Raw genomic sequence first — 20,842 nt, forward strand, 5'->3', positions numbered from 1 at the left:
GCACTAGGCCAAATGGATAGAATGGCATACTGGCCAGAACATGTGCATGCTCACATTAATACATATTTACTTTATTTTTTTCCTAATAATGGAATACCGTGAGTTAGCATAATCAAAAGAAATATTTAAAATATTTATTTTTATATTTCCTTTGATTTATTAATTCTCACTGTCCCAAAAATTACTGTACTCACCAAATAGTGGTAGTGTCGTATCAATAACATTGTTGTAATTTGGAGTCCTGAGAATGTAGTTAGTAGAACTAAGAGGCCTAATATTTCCTGTTGTCTTTAGTCAAACTTTGCATCATGATGCTGATATTTGTTTGTCTTTAGTTGAACCATTGTACTTTTGGGATTCTGTATATAGCTTACTTCATTCAACTTTTTCAACTTTAGATTGACTTACTGTGTAAAATATAAGCATTGCAAATTCAGCTTCTGGAAACAACAAAAAGTTAGCTACATTAGAATGTTAATTCTTGTAGAAAGGTTTATACGTTGGCTGCACATGATTATTAAATAACTTAAGGAATTCACTACTCATACTGGAATATAAATTAAAATAAACTTTAATATATACTTCCTATATTTCGACAATGTCACGTTGCCATCTTCATGGGAACATAAGACTAAGACACGTACACGCAGGCACTAAAACAGCAAATGAGGTTGAAGAGATGTTACAGACCATATAGAAAATTGGTATCCCTTATCCGCTCCACAAAAGACCAACCAGTTCCCCTAGATCTACCTGGTGTATATATACCAGGTCCCTTGCAGCTGTAAACTGTCCTACTTTGGCCAAACAGGCAGGACAGCAAATATCAGAGTTTCACCAGTACAGCCACTCGGGGTTTGCTGACCATGCTGTGGATACACGCCACCAGTGGCGCACTCAGGATTTAATCTTGGAGGGGGGCGAGTTGAGTAGACGTTTTGTGAATACACACTACACATCGCATATGACCTATAACTGAGCATCTGCAGTGATCGCTAATTCATAAGTAGCACACAACATAAATAAAAAAAATGAATTTTAATTAGAAAAAGATTTTTGGAAATTTTTCTAGTGTTTTTCCTTTTCTTTGGGGGGTGCCCAGGCTCCTTGCCCCCCCCCTCCCCTCTGGGTGCGCCACTGCATGCCGCAGAATACGTTGGAAGAAAGCCACAGTAATACACCACAGCAAGTTTAAATTTGAAAGACTAGTTTTTTAATTGGCAACAAGTCATTTATCTTTGTTGAATTTAAATCAATTTTGATGGTTTTTGTGTAGCGATGACTGTTAAAGATATTATTCCCCCTTTTTATGACCACTTGATTTGTTATATTTAATTTTATGAACATATTGTTTGATTTAATTTTTGTCGTAATAAAGGATTTGTGGTTTGCTACATTTAGATTAATTTCTAGTTGATGTTTTTTTTTTTAATTTTTTTTAATTTATAAATTTTTATTTTACCAAAATGATTTTTTAAAATATTTTATATTTATCTATTTTTACAGTTATGTTTTCTTACTAAGTCAGTTTCCCTGTTCACCATTATACTGAAGTAATATTATGGAGTTTGAACAAACCCAAGCTATTACATCATGGTCTGATAGTGAAGAAGAAGAATTAGACAATAAAAATGAAAATAGAGTAGTAAGTTATGTTTTGTTCATTATCATCATCATAAACATCTTAATTTTCTGGTATATACCTTAATTAGGATTGTACAAGGTATCGTGATAATCTAACGAATTCAGTTTATCATTACACCAAACTATAAGAGTTAACCAAATACTCCAGTTTGGTTAACTCTTTTGTCTTTTAAGGTACTTTGACTTCTTAATGCAAGTCAGAAGGGCAAGCAAAAGTTTCCTTCTGCTTGCCTTTCTGCTGATACAACTCATGCCACAGAGTTCAACTACTTTTTTGTCATATGTTATCATCTATTGGCTACAGCCCTATAAAATAGATAAAATATTATTTTATATTATTGTCTCTTAACTAACTTGTGTTGCATGCTGCTCCTTTTGTAACATTTGATATAAAAAGATAAGCAAAGCTTTTATATAGCCGGCAAAGGTTGGTCAATTGGTAGAGCCTCTGCTACTAATGGCTCAGTTAAGTAAGTTTGAGTGCGGTTAGTAGTTGGAAGGGATCCATTCGTTCGATGCTGTTGGCACACTCTCCCTCGATGAGCCTTTGGACTCCCTGGAGGTGTCAAATAATAATAATAATAATAATAATAATATGAAATACCCTAGATCAGAATGTGCCTTTGCTCTATTTGTTTAAAAATTAAATTAAGATAAAAATTTAATGAAGTGATCTTATACATTGCAAAATACAATACCTTTATTGTACTTTTGCAGTAACGATCTTTGAAATGTGAAGTGGAGATTGCAGATGTTGATGAACGAGTATGATATTAGTGATTTTTATATATTATTATATTATTATTATTATTGTATAATATTAGTGAGTTTTCTTAATAAAAAGAAATATTAAAATATTTTCTTTTTATATTTCCTTTGATTTATTATCTATAAGTTATAAGTAAAATAGTAAGATGGAGCCGCATTGAATTTTAAAATTTAAAACTGAGATATGAATAAAGGTGTTAAAAGCATAAAAATAATAGGATACTATTAAAATATGAAAATAAATCTGGTAAATGAATGATGGGATATTATTAGTAAATACACTATGAAACTTATAAAATTTAAAATGAAAAATATTAAAAGATTAAAATCTAGAACATAAAAACTGTAAAGGATAAGAAAGGAATGTAAAGACCTTGAAAGTAAAACATTAAACTCTAAAAAGGTAAGATGAAAGATGAAATCAATTTATGGGATGAAGTAAGGCCGTCAAAAGCCATCATCAGAACATAGATGTAGGGTTCTCCATAACATAAATGCATTGCTTATCTCTTTATATATCAAAGGTAAAATGATATATTATCACCATCTTTCCTTCTGCAAACACATAGAACCAAAGCATTTCCCCTTTATCCAGAACACATCTGAAAACATTACTAAAGTATATGAAGTATGCCAACTCAAAACATAACTGTTTTGAGTTGGCACTTCTCTGGTCCCTTGGAATTCATAAATGGCAAGGCTTAGGGGAGGGGGGGGGGTCTGCATAGTAGCCTGCATTGATTTATCTAAAATTTGGGGAACTATCAATCCAAGGCTAACTCCAGTCCAGTAGCTATAAACTTTTTATATTAAATATAAATATAAGTACATAAATAATATAAATATAATATAACTAAAGTACATAAACATAGCCTCCCCATGTAGTGGGAAGATTATATTGATGTACTTTTGGCTTAATTTCTCACATCCAATCAACTCTTTAATCTTCTGTTACATCCAAGAGATATTACTTAGGCTACAGTGAACAGACAGGAAGAACCGTTGTCATTTGCCTCAGAGAACACAGGAAATGTAATTAAAAGAAACACACGTATTAACCACAGTGAAAATTATTTAATTGTAAATATTTCATCCTAAGTATCTTAGGACATCATCAGTACAATAGTTTAAACAATAATAGGAATAACGTACAGTTAGGGCGCATGATTACAATAGAATCTCATTAAATGTGTGTAACGTGTTACAGAAGTTTAAAAATAAAAAAAAAAACTAATAGTAATTATTTTACACAATTTTGTGTGACAATTTCCCATACTTTAGGGATAGTAAGAACGTTGTTGCGGTTTAAATTTGGTCTGTGTAGTAGGGCTTCAGAACTTTCTTTATATAAATGTTCATGCTTATATAAAGATCTATATAAAAGTTTAGGCTTTTCCCAATGGATCCTATGGCTTGGATTTTCTGATGTTTCCTCTGATTTCAAACCAGAATTTAGAGCACAGCTTGTGAGAATAACAGTAACTGTTGGAAACTTGATCGTAATAAAGAAAGCAACATCCAACTAAATATGTCTTCCTCTCAACCTCCACGTTTCATCACATTGCCTCATAGCCATTGCATCCACGCAGTTAGCCTAGTGGCTTTGCGCTTCGCAACCATATGCCTGGGGAAGGAGTGTCCTAGGTTCGATTCCCATCGGAGACGTTAGGAGCTGAAGGATCTTCCTCAGCCATAGCCAAGTTAGCCAGTCTTAGACGTGGACAGCAGGGTTTTTTCTGCCAGTTTATCTGGTGTTTTTCATCCTGCAAGCAGGCAAACCGGCCCCGTGAACACACAGGGATACAGCCAAGAATACTTGGCATAGGGGTGACCATTCTAGCCTCATATTTCGGTTACAAAATCCAAGCATGCTTGGAAGGTTGTGGGCCTTAAAGGCCTGTTAAAGCCATTGGGCAAACTCAGGGACCGTCCCAGGTGGCAAAAGCTCTAGCTAATGGTAAACCACTATATATGGTGTAAATGTGATGTGGAGCGCATATTCATTAAGCATTCTGATAACTTTCCAGATGTACCCTGAATGTATGGGATAGTAACAATTTTGCTGTGGTCTTGTTTATTAGAGAATTGATGTGATTTGGTGGTGTTGGGAGAAGAGATTTAGTATTTCTCTCTTTTCTGAGGATTATAGCCATTGACTAGAAAAAGTGCGATAAAAATAGACGAGTTGAGTGGGTGTCTTTTAGTGTTTTCAGCATACTATATTGTTTGACTAGATGATTGTTTGTGCAAATATCCATCAGTATATTTAGGCTTTCAATAAATTCATAATGAACTATTTGGAAGGTGTGTGACTAATGTATGCAGGAAGGAACAGACAGTTATTTGATTCCTTTTTCATCGTGGAGTGGATTTTAGTGTATTGGTTATTTAATGTACTAAAATGTGTCTGGGCCACATGATCAAATTGTATTTCAATGTGGATGTGTCAAATGCTCAGTTCTCTAAGTGTTTCATTTCCTTTCCATGGAAAGGAACTAGTATGTACTGTAAATTTGAATGGGAATGGGACTTTGTCCAATCAGAGGTCTCAAAATAATAATGTAGTATTGAAGCTAATTATTATGCCTGAACCTTTTGGAATTATGAAGTACAGAGGAGGAAGCATGTGTGTGTGTGTGTGTGTGTGTGTGTGTGTGTTGAGGAGGGGGGGATTTAGCCAGATGTTTAGCAAGTTTGTACATAAGACTGTTTATACTGTCAACAGTTGGATATAGGGTGTACCTTGTTTGGGAATTTTTGGTGGCTTTATATGAAAAGGCTTTTGAGTTAATAGTTTCTTTGGACCAATAAGTAACTGTTTTCGGTAATTTACAAAGTTTATTCTTTTGTGTATCAGTAGGATCTATGTTTTATATGTGGAATGATCTTGTAGAAGATTGTAGTAAATAGTTCAAAATAAATATGAACTGCATATCACATTTAAATCATATATCAAACTAGCAACCCTCATCCAGTCACCAAGTACAAACTCTCTCCTTTATCACATCCAGGGGTATATGAAGTGCAGTGTGCTTGTGACCTGACTTACTATGGACAGACAGGAAGATCTATTGGCATATTCCTCAGCAAACATAAGAAATACATTCAGTACCATTGTTGTGACAAGTTGGGATTAGAAACATTCCTTGAAAACCCCTTCATGCAGGATTAGATGGCAGAAAACTAAAGGGCTGCACAGAGGTCATTACAAGTTAGAGAGTGGTTTGGGAATCAGTAACAGCTTTAAAACATTCCCCAAGCCTCAACAAGTATAACTTTATCAATTTACCAAAACTCTGGGTGACAGTCATTTTAAGATCAAATTTATACTTGATAACTTCTCTCTTTATCCAACAATAGATGGTGCCAATTAGGACTTTAGGTCTTTGTGTTATGTATTACAATTTTAAATGGCTCCATTATTAATTTATTGTTGATGTTTGCTTGCTATGACTAACTACTTGCACTCAGAAAATGCTGGTCTAAAACTAGTGAAATATCAGTAACTAAATAAATAAATATATGATTTTCTTATTATTGTCTTGTGTTGTGAATTAAAACCATTATAAAAACTAAGCATGAACTGCCAACACATAAACATTTCTAATAGTCTTTTTACATAAGACATAACTGAAGATGCACGAGGAAAGTTGAGATGTTGCAGAGGATGCCAGTTGTGGTTCAGTGATGAATAACCTATTAGGTTTGAATGTCTGTAGGTGGTTGTGGTACACATCATTGATGTTGAGTGTCGATTTGCATTAAATCATAAAAGATGGATGTCAGTGAAAAGATTTATAATAAAAACATCAGGGAATGGAAGTGGGCTATCTTTCTCGTTTGCTTGATCAGGAATTCAATGCAAAGATAGCTGTGGAATGAAGAGAAAAATCACAAATACATCATCAGCTTTTTATGACTCACTTGCTAAATTTTAAAGAAGTGTTATGCAGCAATGGTTTGCCAATTCCATGCAGAAGTTATTATTATTATTATTATTTCCCAAGACCTCATGGAGTCAAAGACTCATCTGGGAGGTCCTTTTATCACACACACATCTCATCATACCATGTCTTAAACACACTCAAACTCCTTGCAGACACCACACTCTCAGGCAAGGGATTCCAATCATTCACAACCCTGCACGAAAAAAACCTGCCTCTCACTCCCCTATTCACACCCTCTTTATACAGTTTCCAGGGATATCCTCTGGTTCTCCCCTGATCTCCCACTATTCTCTGTAGAACTTCTCCACCATTGATCTTATAACAACTGCTTACCAACTTGTAGGTCTCTATCATATCTCCCCCTCTTCCTTCTCTCCACCAGACTCTGCAACTTACATCTTCTCAATCTTTTCTCATACTCAACATTCCAGAGGTCAGAAACTACCTTAGTCAGTCGCCTTTGAACCCTTTCCAACATCTCTTCATCCTTCTGAAAACCCGGTGACCAAATCTGGGCACATAGTCCATGTGTGGCCTAATCAAAGCCTTATACAACGGAAGAAGAATCTCCCTACTTTTACACGTCAGTGTCCTCCGCATCATTCCCAGAAGTCTTTGTGTTGTCTTCACAATTTTGGCGATGTGTCCCCTAAATTTTAGATCCTTATCCACTATCACCCCCAGATCTCTTATTTCCTCTACCTCCAACAATATATTCTCACCAAGCATAAATTCTGCATCCCATCTTTGTTTTCCAAATTTTAAAACCTTACATTTTGCAACATTGAACTCACATCCCCATTTGCTTGCCCAATCACTCAATTTATTCAAGTCTTCTTGCAAGGCCACAACATCTTCACTACTCTTTATGGTTCGTCCCAACTTTGCATCATCTGCAAACAACTGAATATCTCCATCCAAATCTTTGCTAATATCATTAATATACAAGTTAAATAGTAATGGCCCTAAAACAGACCCCTGAGGCACTCCACTAGTGACTTTCCTTTTCCTGGATATCGCACCCCCATACACAACTTGTTGATACCTATCAGATGACCAGTCTCCAATCCAATGCACTAATCTAATATCCAACCCCATCTGCTCTAGTTTGACTGTCAACTTATCATGAGGTACTCTATCAAAAGCCTTTGCGAAATCCAAGTATATTACTGTGTATCCTTCTCCTCTGTCCAAGGAAGCAGTCACTTTATTGTAATAAGTAAGTAGATTACTAAAACATGACCTCCTTTTAGCAAATCCATGCTGTCCATCAAAGATTATACCATTGTTGTCAACCCAACTCTGGATCCTAGTTCTCACAAGCTTCTCCAGCAACTTAAACACAACACCTGACACAGAGATAGGCCTATAGTTTGATGCTTGAGTTCGATCACCTCCTTTATGAAGTGGCACAATCTTGCGCTCTTTCTACTCTTTAGAAACTTGACCAAGTGAAAGACTCGTATTAAAAAAATATGTCAAGGCAGGTGTCAACTCTCTGGCACATTCCTTCAGAATACACGGTGATATATTATCAAGTCCCACAGCCTTATTTACATCTAGTTTACTCAACTCCCCAAATACCTCTTGCTCACTTACAGTCAGTTTCTCCTCCCCATCATCAACTGCTCTCAATCTCTCCATGAAGTCACATTCACAAGATTGAAAGATCTTTATGAACTGCTCATTAAGTATCTCCACCACACATTCTGCACCAGCTGTCTTTATACCATTTCCTCCAATCAATGTCAACCTTCCATAATCATTCTTTCTTTTGCTGGCTACATATTGAAAGAACTCCCTAGGATTCTTTTTGGCTTCATTAGCCTCACTGATGTTCATACCTCTCTTTAGCTACTCTCACCAACCAAGTCACCATCCTTGCCTGGTCTTTGTAGACCTCATGAAATTGGTTACTTCCACTTTTCTCATGCTGCCTCCACAATGCCCTTTTTCTCGGTATTGCATGCTTAATCTCTTTATTCATCCATCTCACACCTACCTTATTTAACCTTCTCACCCTTGAAATACATTTAGACATTGCATCTACTAAATAACTGGTAATTAGCTTACGGAATTAACAACGCAAATAAAGTATATTAATTAAAGGTAACTTTAATGAATCACTTCTATATTTCGGCAACGTCACATTGCCATCTTCAGGAACATAAAGATATATTATGTGCACGCAGGCACTAACACAAAGCAAATGAGGAAGAAAGCAAGAAACTAATATTGTTCCTAAAGTCCTAATGGTGCCCTCTTGCGGGCTAATTTGGTAGTCTTGGCTGTTGGGCTGAAGTTCTCATAATGTAAGTCTCCCAAATTTGGGGTAGTTTCATGCACCTAAATTTGTTGAGGTTAGGAACGTTTTTTAGAGCTGCTGAAGATTCTTTGAATAATCTTTCGTATTTAAACTTGCTGCGATGAATTATTTTTGTTTTCTTCCAACGAATTTTATGGTGGGTATCTAAGGCATGGTCTGCCAGCCCAGAGCGGCTGTACTGGTGAAACCGGATGTAGTCTTTGTGTTCTGAAATCCTGATATTAGTTGTTCTGCCTGTTTGGCCAAAGTAGGACAATTTGCAGCTGCAAGGGACCTGGTATACGCGAGGTAGGTCTAGGGGAAGTGGTTGGTCTTTGGTAGAGCGGATAAGGGATGCCAACTTTTTATATGGTCTGTAACAGGAAGTAAGGTCATATTTTTTGAGGATATTGGTTATTTTCTCAGAGGTGCCCTGGATGTAGGGGATGGTGATAGACTTGGTGTAATCTTTATTGTGGAGGTGGGGGAGGGGGGGTTGTGGTTTACTGGTTTTAGTATTTTTTGGTTTTTTTGGGGTTATAGCCATTGGCTAAGAACCTGTTGAGGATGTGGTTTAGTTCAGTAGTCAGGGCCTTGTCATCTGAGCAGATTAATTTTGCCCTGTTATATAGTGTTTTTATAGCCCCATATTGTTGTGAGGGGGAGTGGTGGGATTGCTGGTGAATGTATTGGCCAGTATGGGTGGGTTTTCTGTAAACAGAGAAAACCAAAGATCCATCAAGTTGGCGGGTGATTAAAGTGTCTAGGAAGGGGAGGGTGTTGTTTTCCTCTTTTTCTAAGGTGAACTGGACTCTGGGGTGTTGGTTGTTTAAGTGTGTTAGGAATGAGTGGAGTGTGTCTGAGCCATGTGGCCAAATAGCAAACACATCATCCACATAACGAAGCCAAAAGTGGGTTTTTGTGGGGCGGAGTTTAAAGCTTTCTCTTCAAATGTCTCCATAAAGAAATTGGCCAAGGGTGGGGAAAGTGGTGAACCCATGGCTGTCCCCTCTATCTGTTTGTAGAACTTTCCTTGCCAAATGAAATAGCCTGAGTTCATTGTGAACTGAAATAGGGCTGAGATATCGGGAGGAAACTTGGCTTGGATGAGCTCAAGGGTTTCTTTGAGTGGGACATTAGTGAATAGGGAGGAGATGTCAAAACTGACCATTATGTCAGTGTGTTGGAGTGTGAGGTTTTCTATACTGGCTTTAAAGTGGGTTGAGTTTTTTATGTGTGATGGTGTGTTGCCAGTGTAGTGTGTGAGCGTTTTGGCTAAATGTTTGGCTAATTTATATGTGGGGGAATCAATGCCATCCACTATGGGACGCAATGGCACATTTAGTTTATGTATTTTTGGGAGTCCATATAATCGGGGGGGGTCTAGAGTTATAAGGTTTAAGTTTGTTGGTGACTTCCACAGGCCAAGAAGTGACTTTCTTAAGGAGTCTGTGGAGAGTTCTAATCTGAGAGCTGGTCGGATTGTATTCAATGGGGAGGTAAGTAGTATGGTCTAGTACTAAAGCATTTAGCTTACCTTTGTAGTCTTTTTGATTGAGCACCACAGTGGCGCTTCCCTTATCAGCTTTGGTGATTACTATTTTTTTGTTGTTTTTCAATTCTTGTAGGGCTGCATATTCGTTTTTGGAGGTTTAGCTTTAGTCAGAACACCGACTACATCCAGTCTTACGTTGTTGGCGATATGGTTAGGCAGGTTGCGAATCCCACGCTCTATTTGGATCATGATTTCTTCAGCAGGTATTCTTTTAGGAGCTAGGGCAAAATTGTGACCACGTGAAAGTGCGGTGAGTGCTTCAGGCTTTAAAACTGCCGACAAGAGGTTGACTACAGTGTTGAGTGGTGGCTGTGGTAAGGAAGTAGAATTCTTCGTCAGGTTTTCGTATTTTTTCACGTGCCGACTACGTATTTTTTCGAATTCTTTTCTTGCTGATGAGCATGAGATGTCATGAAGTATCGACCATAGATCACAGCCGAGTGTATTCGAAAGCTCTTCCTCTAGCACCCGTAAGGTTTTGTTTTTGTCGGCAAGGAGAACGCGCGCCGCGGTAATTTGTTTTCTTAACAGGGCGAAGTTAGTGCGGCTATAAATGCGTAGAACTTTCTCTGAAGTAAAACGGTGCTTCAATTTGACACAATTAGGGATCACTTTGTTATCCCGGCAGCGTTTTAGGAACGTCAGACGATTTATTTGTCTCAATATCTTTAATCTCAATTTGCCGTATTGACGGGCCTTTCATGCGATTGCATCTCCGTGGATGATCATGATTCTAGTAGCAAGGCTTATATGTTGGTTAGACATAACTGGTAATTAGTTTACGGAATTAACAACGCAAATAAAGTATATTAATTAAAGGTAACTTTAATGAATCACTTCTATATTTCGGCAACGTCACATTGCCATCTTCAGGAACATAAAGATATGGTATGCGCACGCAGGCACTAACACAAAGCAAATGAGGAAGAAAGCAAGAAACTAATATTGTTCCTAAAGTCCTAATGGTGCCTTCTTGTGGGCTAATTTGGTAGTCTTGGCTGTTGGGCTGAAGTTCTCATAATGCAAGTCTCCCAAATTTGGGGTAGTTTCATGCACCCAAATTTGTTGAGGTTAGGAACGTTTTTTAGAGCTGCTGAAGATTCTTTGAATAATCTTTCGTATTTAAACTTGCTGCGATGAATTATTTTTGTTTTCTTCCAACGAATTTTATGGTGGCTATCTAAGGCATGGTCTGCCAGCCCAGAGCGACTGTACTGGTGAAACCGGATGTAGTCTTTGTGTTCTGAAATCCTGATATTAGTTGTTCTGCCTGTTTGGCCAAAGTAGGACAATTTGCAGCTGCAAGGGACCTGGTATACGCCAGGTAGGTCTAGGGGAAGTGGTTGGTCTTTGGTAGAGCGGATAACTCTCACCAGTACAGCCGCTCTGAGCTGGCTGACCATGCCTTAGATACCCACCATAAAATTCGTTGGAAGAAAACAAAAATAATTCATCGCAGCAAGTTTAAATAAGAAAGATTATTCAAAGAATCTTCAGCAGCTCTAAAAAACGTTCCTAACCTCAACAAATTTGGGTGCATGAAACTACCCCAAATTTGGGAGACTTGCATTATGAGAACTTCAGCCCAACAGCCAAGACTACCAAATTAGCCCACAAGAGGGCACCATTAGGACTTTAGGAACAATATTAGTTTCTTGCTTTCTTCCTCATTTGCTTTGTGTTAGTGCCTGCGTGCACATACCATATCTTTATGTTCCTGAAGATGGCAATGTGACGTTGCCGAAATATAGAAGTGATTCATTAAAGTTACCTTTAATTAATATACTTTATTTGTGTTGTTAATTCCGTAAACTAATTACCAGTTATGTCTAACCAACGTATAAGCCTTGCTACTAGAATCTACTAAATAGTTTTTGAAAATCCCCCAAGCTGCATTGATCTCTTTTCCAGCTAACTCCTTATTCCATGCTACACCCACCCAGCTGTCTCCTGAGCTCTTCATAATCACTCCCCTTGTAGTTCCACATATACACTTTTTTCACAGGGGTCCTTGCACTGCTGGCAACCACCCAGGTAATCACCTCATGGTCACTTTCACTAATTGGTGGATAATTTGACACCTCATTTATAATTACATCCTCTGATGAGATGACCAAATCCAAGACCCTTAATCCTCGTGTGCCCTCTGTTACATACTGTCTGAGGTAGTTATCCCTCAAAAACTCAAGAAATTCATTTTCTTTACTTCCAGTTGCTATCTCCTCATTCCAGTCTATATTGCCATAATTAAAATCTTTTCTTATTTGCTTGGCTTATTTGACTATATACATTTCACTATCACCACCATTCACGTTACCAGGTCTATAACAACATCCCACCAAGTATTTTGATTCTATTCACCTCTATCTCACACCATACTGCCTCAAAACCACTGGCCCTATTTCTCTCTTGCATCTCTACCTTGTATGGACATAACTCTTTCTCTATCATCAATAGCACTCCCCCTCCCTTTTTACCCCTTCTATCCTCACGAAACATATCATACCCTTCCATCTCTATTCCTGTCAGGATGTCATCCTCATCTAACCATGTCTCACTTATTCCAACAATCTTTGGATGAACAGACGCAATTAGTGCAACCATTTCATCCACCTTGTTTCTTATACTTCTAGCATTGGTATACAAACACAACAACTCATTTCTGGATCTACAGCTAGTTCTACTGATACCACTCACACGATGTGATCTCTCCATGCTGGACTGGGGCCATTTCCCTTTCTGCTTCTTCATTTTAGAACCCTTTTCAATTTCATCTGTTTCCTCTTGATCCCTGGTCATCCCTTTTCTTTCCTGCCTACACATGCTCTCACCTCCTCTTGGAGCATCCACCTTTCTCACGCTGTATACCCCTGTCCACCCTGAGCCTCCCCATTTCCCTGCTCCTCTTGCACACCCATTCTCTCATTTTCTATACTCATACCACTCACTTCCCCATTCATTTCCACTTCTTCAATCTCTCCTGCTCTTCCAGATCACTCCCCTCTCGATCTGATTCATTCTCTCTATTCACTTCTCTACCTTCCAGCAGCAGTCTCTCCAAGCGACTCACACCATAACCACTCAAATGCAGTCCATCGCTGCCATACAGCTCACTTCGTCCCTCAAACTCATTCCACACATTAACAAACTGTACTCCCATCTCCTCACACATTTTAGCCAGAATATCATTCATAATCCTTGCTCTCCACCTCATTTCACCACAATCATACCTAGGCAACACACTGACTACCCTTCCTTTCACACTATTCTCTTTTATCTTTCCAAGCATCCTCCTGACATTCATTCTGACATGCTCTTTGTTCTCTCTCAAATCATTTGTACCAATTAATACAATTAACTCTTTTGCTCGCTCCCGCCTCATATCCAATGCCTTAATCACTCTACTCATTTTACTGCCTGGAAAACATACCTTGTGCATTTTATCCTCTAGCACACCTTTAATAATGGAGTCGCTATACAACGCCACTCGCTCATCTTTCGTTAACTCTTTCATCCCATCATGATTTATTTTAATAGTTTTGACCTGAATTCTCTTAATTTCATTCCGCATCCATTTCATTTCTTGCTTCATCCAATCCAATTCACTTTCCGAATCTTGCGACAGATTCTCTCTATCATTAAATCTTTCTAACTTTCTAACTCTCGACCCCCTCTTCTCACTTTCCCTCTCATTCATCCTTCGTTTCCGTACTTTTGGTCAAACATACGTAGTGATGTTGAATGGGAATGTGGTCATGCTTCTTTCTACAAGTAGAAATTGTTTTTTAAATGAGATGCCAGTGACTCTCACTATAGCAAACTCCCTCACTGTAACGAACTGCCAATAAAGCTCTGCTCAAAGCTTCATAAGTACAATTAAGGTTTCTAAATTCCCAACAATTTTTAATCTTTGAGAATCAGGAACTGGAAATGGCAGTTCTTAAGATTTCTCAAGAGTTCCCTAAATTTTATTTTATTAATTTAACATATACAGTTTCTCTTATTTTTAAACACAGAATGAACACAAAAATAATAATTTTTGTGTTTATTCTAGTGGTAAGATGCTATAATAATGAATTGTACATTTTAGCATATAGTAAAAAAAGCATAATTTAATTAGTATTAGATATTAAAAAATAAGACTCGAGTTTGATGATTGTAAATAAACGATACAAACAAGATGAAGTCATGAAGCAGTTTGAACATTTAATAACTTTTTATTTATTTATTTTTAGTTATTTTTTTTTAAAATTCATTTATAATAAATAAATACAGAAATTACAGAACCTGGAGATTGGAGATTTTTATTATTAGTTATGAAAAACCATATCACATCAATGGCATCCATTTTTCAGCTTCACAAAGACAGACCTGTTCTACAGCATATTTCTGGCTGCAGTGCCCTAATGTATGTTCTTCTTCAGTTGTTGGATTATCTGGGGCTTGTTCATATACACCTTTTTCTTCAGGTAAGAAAAAGGTGTATATAGAAAGATGTCAGGAACTATCAGATCTGGAGAATGTGATGGCCAATTAATTGCAGATCTTCGTGAAATTATTTCCTTGCCAAAAATATGCCATAGGAATTCCATTGTTCGTTGTTGGGTTGTGAACTTTTTCATTAATTTCCCAAATACCTGAAAAAAAAAAAAAAAAAAAAGAATGAAATGAAAAATATTAATAATCCAAAAAGTTATTCAATGTTTAAACTCCTTTGTGACTTATGGGCCATCCAATATTATACCAATATAATATATACATATTATATTGATACAGTATAGATATTGGTAATATTGTATATATTTGTTGAAAAATGCTGAGCTTGAGATTAATATAAAAGAAATTCTAAGAATGTTTTAATGCTGCATAAACACTTTGTTTGAATTGAATTGGCTTTGATTTTGCCATCAAAATGAATATATCTCTTGCTGTCTTGGTTTTTAAATTTTCTTCTAGTTTTCCAAGATCATAATTTTCCATTTCTTTGTTTATATTATTTTCTGTTTCAAAGTACACTTTTTGAAAATTTGTTCCATTATCAATTTTGCAGATTGTATAATTTATTTATTTTTATTTATCATAACACAGAAATCATCATTAACCTTATTTAAACAATAATTTATACCAAGACTTTTATTTCTACATTTAAAAAGTTGCTGTTTAGTTTCTTTCAAAAAGCTCTTCTTCCAAACTTGTTCTTACTCCCTCAATATACAATACACTTATATTCTTTTGTCAGAAAGAGATCAGAAAAATATTGTCCAAATTAGACACAAAACGTCTCCTAGCCCTGATGATATTCCTCCAATTGTCCTGAAAGTTTGTGCACCAGAACTAACTCCTATCCAATGTCACCTGTATATACTCTCTTACTGCATTAATATCTATCCCACAGCCTGGAAATTGGCCTATATTCAACCCATTCTCAAGAAGGGTGACAAATCACTGCTGTCAGACTATCACCCTGTCTCACTCATCTCAGTCTTATCTAAAGTAATGGAGAGAACCATCTATTCCTAACTCTACACTACCTCAAAGGCACCCAGCTAATAAACAACCAGTATGGATTCCATCACTACCAATCAACAGGAGAACTACTCACATATATCACCCATCTCTGGGCAAATGGCATGGAGAAGTTTGGTAAATCGCAAGTGTTTGCATTTGATATCTCCAAAGCTTTTGACTGGGTCTGGCACAAAGGCTTACTAAACAAACTCCCATCACTTGGTCTGTCTCAGGACCTGCAGTTGGATTACCTACTTTCTGTCTGGACACACACTGTGTGTTGTGGTGGTGGATGGTTCCTTATCCTCTCACCATTCAACTAATGCTAGGGTTCCGCAGGGTTCTTTTCTCTATACATTAACAAAATTATAGAACAAACTACCGCATTAGAGTAAAACTTTAGTTTAATTTAAACCAAAATAAACATGCAACGTTTCGACCTTCACATTAAGGTCATCATCTGGAGTATACACATATATACAAAGAAACAAGCTGCACAACAATCTAGATGATATGCTAAAGTTACTGATCAGCTGTTATAACTATTGGCCTGACCTCTGGTGTAAAAATAAAAAATAAAAAAAAATAAAAAAAAAAACTTACTACATCAAAGCTAGACTCCTGTTATTATGCTTTCTTCTTTTCCTTCACTGCCTCTTCAACTTCCTGTGTCTACCATGGAGTTCTGATTTTTCTATCCTTGCAAACAACCTCACCACATGCCTCTCTGACTGAGCCAATCAGGGTTTTTTTCATGGCTTGCCACTGAATCTCCAAGGTTTGGTTTCTGTTCTCAAACTCTTTCATTTTTTCTTCAATCATGTTTGTGTATTTTAGTCTACAGTTCACATCTGAGAGCTGCTCAACTTTTATTCGCTTTAAAACTTTCTTACACGTTATTCTTTTCAATATGAAATTCAATTTTATCCTGCTCAAGACTAAATGGTGATCACTTCCAATTTCAAATCATCTGTACACTGGTGTCCTTCACCAAGGAGAAGACATCACTATCAACAATAACATAGGTCAATGAGACTTTTTTTATTCCTTGCCTCTTATCTCCATGTAAATTTGTGCACATTTTTATGTTGGAACTCTGCATTATGGGAAGGGGAACTCGTATATGAAAATATGACTTGTACATTACTTCAATCTTTGTATCACTTCTGGGTGTGGCTCCCAATGATGAGACCTTAATAGAGATCAAAACTGGTCTGGGTAGTGACCCTTCCCATAATGCAGAGCAATATACATACCCATAAGGATGTGTGCTTTGAATTATGGGATACTAAGGCAAGTGATGTGAAGTCATAAGCTTCTATATACAAGTTGTCCCAGTCCTGAAAATAGTTCAGGTGCAAACTTGTTTGCTTACTCTTGAATAAAGGATTAAACCAAGTATATAATTTCTTGGTATCTTTTACTTACAGTATAACCAAGTGGGAAAACTTCCAACAATAAATTAAAACAACCAGTATGGATAGTAGCCAATAAAAGCTGAAAATTGCATAGAGTCCTAAAGTCATGGTATTCTGGAAAACTAAGTGGACTGAATGAGGTGTTCTCAAGGTACAAAACATAACATTCTGCTGAGGAAATAGACAGCCCTAATTATTACCCAGCCAAGAAATTAGCATCAATACTCAAGGAGTTGGTAGGTCATTCACCCCTCCTACATAAAGAACACACAACAATTCATAAACAAAATTAAAAACATAACACTCTGCAAAGATGATTTATAAGTCAGTTTTGATGTTTCTGTCCTTTTCACAAATGTCCCAACCAGTGACACAATTCTTCTACAGAGCAAATTTCTGCCCAACATTACAGCTCTCTTTGTCCATGTACTATGTTCCAGTTACTTTGTGTGTGGCAAAATAATTTTTACATACAAAAATAAGGTACAGCCGTGGGCTCACCACTATCCCCCAATTGCTAACTTTTATATGGAAGCTTTTGAGCAATGTGCTCTAGATTCATTTACTTTAAAACCTACAATAAATTTAGTTTAATCCTTTATCCAAGTGTGAGCAAACAACATTTGTGCTTGAAAATATCTCCAATACTGAATATGGTGTTGTCCTACCTTACCCCAGTAAGGTAGGACAACACCGAGCAACTCATAGTAAAGGTGCACTAAGCTAACATCACTGCTATCCCAGTATCTCCCATAATGCAAAACACATCTCCTTGTGGATATGTATAATGTTATGCATTAAGGGATTGGCCACTACCCAGACTAGTTTCAACCTTTATTGAGGTCTCTTCAGTGGGGGCCAGGTCCAGAGGTGGAGATACCAGGCAGAAGCAATAGCGAGGTCATCCTTACCTATAGGAGTTGCCAAAAGGACAGTTTGACTTAGATATGTTGATGATGTTTTCGTTATCTGAACACATGGCCATCAAACTTTAAACACATTCCTTAGCCACCTGAACAACATGAGCGCATACAATTTACTACTGAAAATCAGAAATCGCTTCCTTTCCTGGATACAAACTTTCCTGATTCACACATCTTCCCTCAGGCAGTCTGTCCTTTACTGTTTACCGCAAGCCTACACATACCAGCCAATATATAATGCTAACTCATATCACCATTCTTCACAAAAACTTGGAGTCTGTAACACCCTCAAAAACAGAGCTATTACAATTTGCTCTAATGTTTAATGAACAAGTTCTTAAACAAGAATTAAAAATTATTAGCAATACATTTATAAATAATGGCTATAGCAAAAATACTGTTAATAAAGGCCTTCATAAAACTTCATCAAAAAATAATATAGATTACAGTAAATCCATAGCTATTCCATATGTTAAAGGGCTATCAGAAAAAATTAATAGAATTCTACACCATTATAATCTTAATGCCTTTTAAACAACCTTTAAAATTAAAAAAACATATTCAACTTTTCTAAGGAACCTTCCCCCCCCATTGGCACACCCTGGAATTTATTGCATCTATTGCGCCTGTAACTTCCCTTATATTGGAGAAACTGGTCATACAATCCCTATCCGTAAAAAAGAACACAAGTGGCACATTAAATTTAACAATTTTGGAGAAGCAGGCCTCTCAGATCATGTTTTTAATACCCAACACCAAATTAATTGGAAAAGTACTTTTCTTTGCATCATACGGAAACCTGGTTTTAAAGAAGCATGTGATATTTCGATTAACCACCCCAATCTTAACAATAATGGTGGCATAACAATCCCAAAAATTTGGATGGCACACATTCAGCCCACTTAGTTTTCCAGAAAATCCTGACTTTAGGACTCGAAGCAATTTTTCAGTTTTTATTGGCCACTATCCATACTGGTTTGTTTTAATTTATATGTATACTTATATAAGTAATTTTTTTGGTGTGAACATGTTACTCTCCATCTTAATTTAATTTTAACCTAATAATAATAATAACAGGACTCTAGCTTTGATGTAGTAAGGTGTTTTTTTTTACACCAGAGGTCAGACCAATAGTTATAATGGTTGATCAGTAACTTTAGCATACCATGTAGATTGTTGTGCAGCTTGTTTCTTTGTTTATATGTGTATACTCCAGATGATGACCTTAATGTGAAGGTCAAAACGTTGAATGTTTATTTATATTAAACCAAAGTTTTTCTCTAATGCAGTAGTTTGTTCCATAATTTTCTTAATGTATTCTGATCACCATATAAGCATGGAGAGAGTTCTTTTCTCTCACCAATCCTCTTCTGCCTGTTTATCAATGACCTACTTCAGTTGACCTCCAACCCAATACACAGTTTTGCAGTTGACAGCACATTGCACTCCTCCCTTTCATTTGATAAACCTTACTCTGCACAACTCACCTCAACCTACAGAATATCAACCACCGCTCATCAATTTCAATGCTAGTAAAAACCCAGTTCTCTCTTATTTCTCACAAAACGAACCATTTTCTCCCAGTATTATTTTTAACAACACTCAAATTTCCACACAAGATGAGATTTCTCTTCTTGGAATCACTCTACTCAATAATGCCAGGATAGGCATAAACACATCACAACCATTGCATCCTCAGCTTCTAAAAACCGAGTATTTCTCTTTCACTCAAGACATTGCTTCATCTCTGAATAGCTGTTAACCTTATACAAATCACAAATCCAATCCAGCTATTGAATACTGCTTTCACGTTTTAAGTGGGGGGGGGCCTAAGAGTTCCTTCAAAATGCTTTACTCAATACAGAGAAGAGCAGATTGATTGATTGATCTATCTCTTACCAACTCGCTCCTCCTACTTTTGCACAGACGTTTGGTTTCTGCAATATGTGTATTATATAATTTCCATGGCAAATTTTTCATTTGAAATAGCATCAATAATTACCCACTCAGTATTGAGTCTGTTGGAACACGTGCAACTGTCATCCAACATCCCTTCACAGTATACCTTGAAACCCACAGAACAAGTATCTTTGCCTTTTCCATCATCCTTGCTATTGCAATATTATGGAACAGTCTTTCCCCCTGATGTGTTTCTCAAGGAATATAATATACAGGCTTTTAAATCAAATGTGAACAAGTTTCTCCTTTCCCATACATAGTACTAATGTACTATAGGTTGATTAACCAACCTCTCGTGTATGGTTTCAATATAAAAAATAAATAATAAATAAATTCATGAGACTTTTTCCACAAGCTCCAAAGAAGATACACAGTCAAAACGGCTCATACCCCACTATTCCCATCCCTAATCTTGTTCCATCATATTCTGTCCTTCTCCTTTCCTAAAAAAATTTCTATCTTTGACCTTCTTCCCAAAGAATTCTCATCTCACCCTTAAAACACCTGGGTTTTAAAATTCACATACCTCTTGCTTCACACACATTCCAATCCCCTCCCTTTCCTTTCAGTCATACTTCAACAGTAATATAAATATGTTTAGCCATACACCACTCAATAAGAAGACAACCAATAACATCCTACAAAGGTATGTACAAAATTAATCTTCCCATCTATTCTTCATGTATTTGTCTTTAAAACATCAGTAATGCCCTGAAAATTGAGTAAAAAGCCAATGACATTATAAAAGGAGTACTCCTAAATAAAAATAGGCAAAATAGCCATAAAAATTAATAAAATAAATTTGTTTTTCCAAA

At 36.6% G+C, this 20,842-nt stretch overlaps 1 protein-coding gene across 1 annotated transcript in view; it reads left to right on the forward strand.

Moving 5' to 3' along the window:
• The window catches only part of LOC150095241 (uncharacterized), a 267,888-nt gene that overhangs the window by 12,181 nt on the left and 234,865 nt on the right, over window positions 1-20,842 (forward strand). The window contains exon 2 of the mRNA XM_090410764.1: window positions 1,507-1,645. Within this exon, the coding sequence (XP_090266890.1) occupies window positions 1,562-1,645 (84 nt within the window). The 5' untranslated portion in view covers window positions 1,507-1,561. The remainder of the gene's footprint in view (window positions 1-1,506; window positions 1,646-20,842) is intronic.

This window comes from Typopeltis vanoorti, chromosome 20 (assembly GCF_054136105.1).
Source record: "Typopeltis vanoorti isolate ZY-2024b chromosome 20, IOZ_Tvanoo_1.0, whole genome shotgun sequence".
Classification (NCBI taxonomy): domain Eukaryota; kingdom Metazoa; phylum Arthropoda; class Arachnida; order Uropygi; family Thelyphonidae; genus Typopeltis; species Typopeltis vanoorti.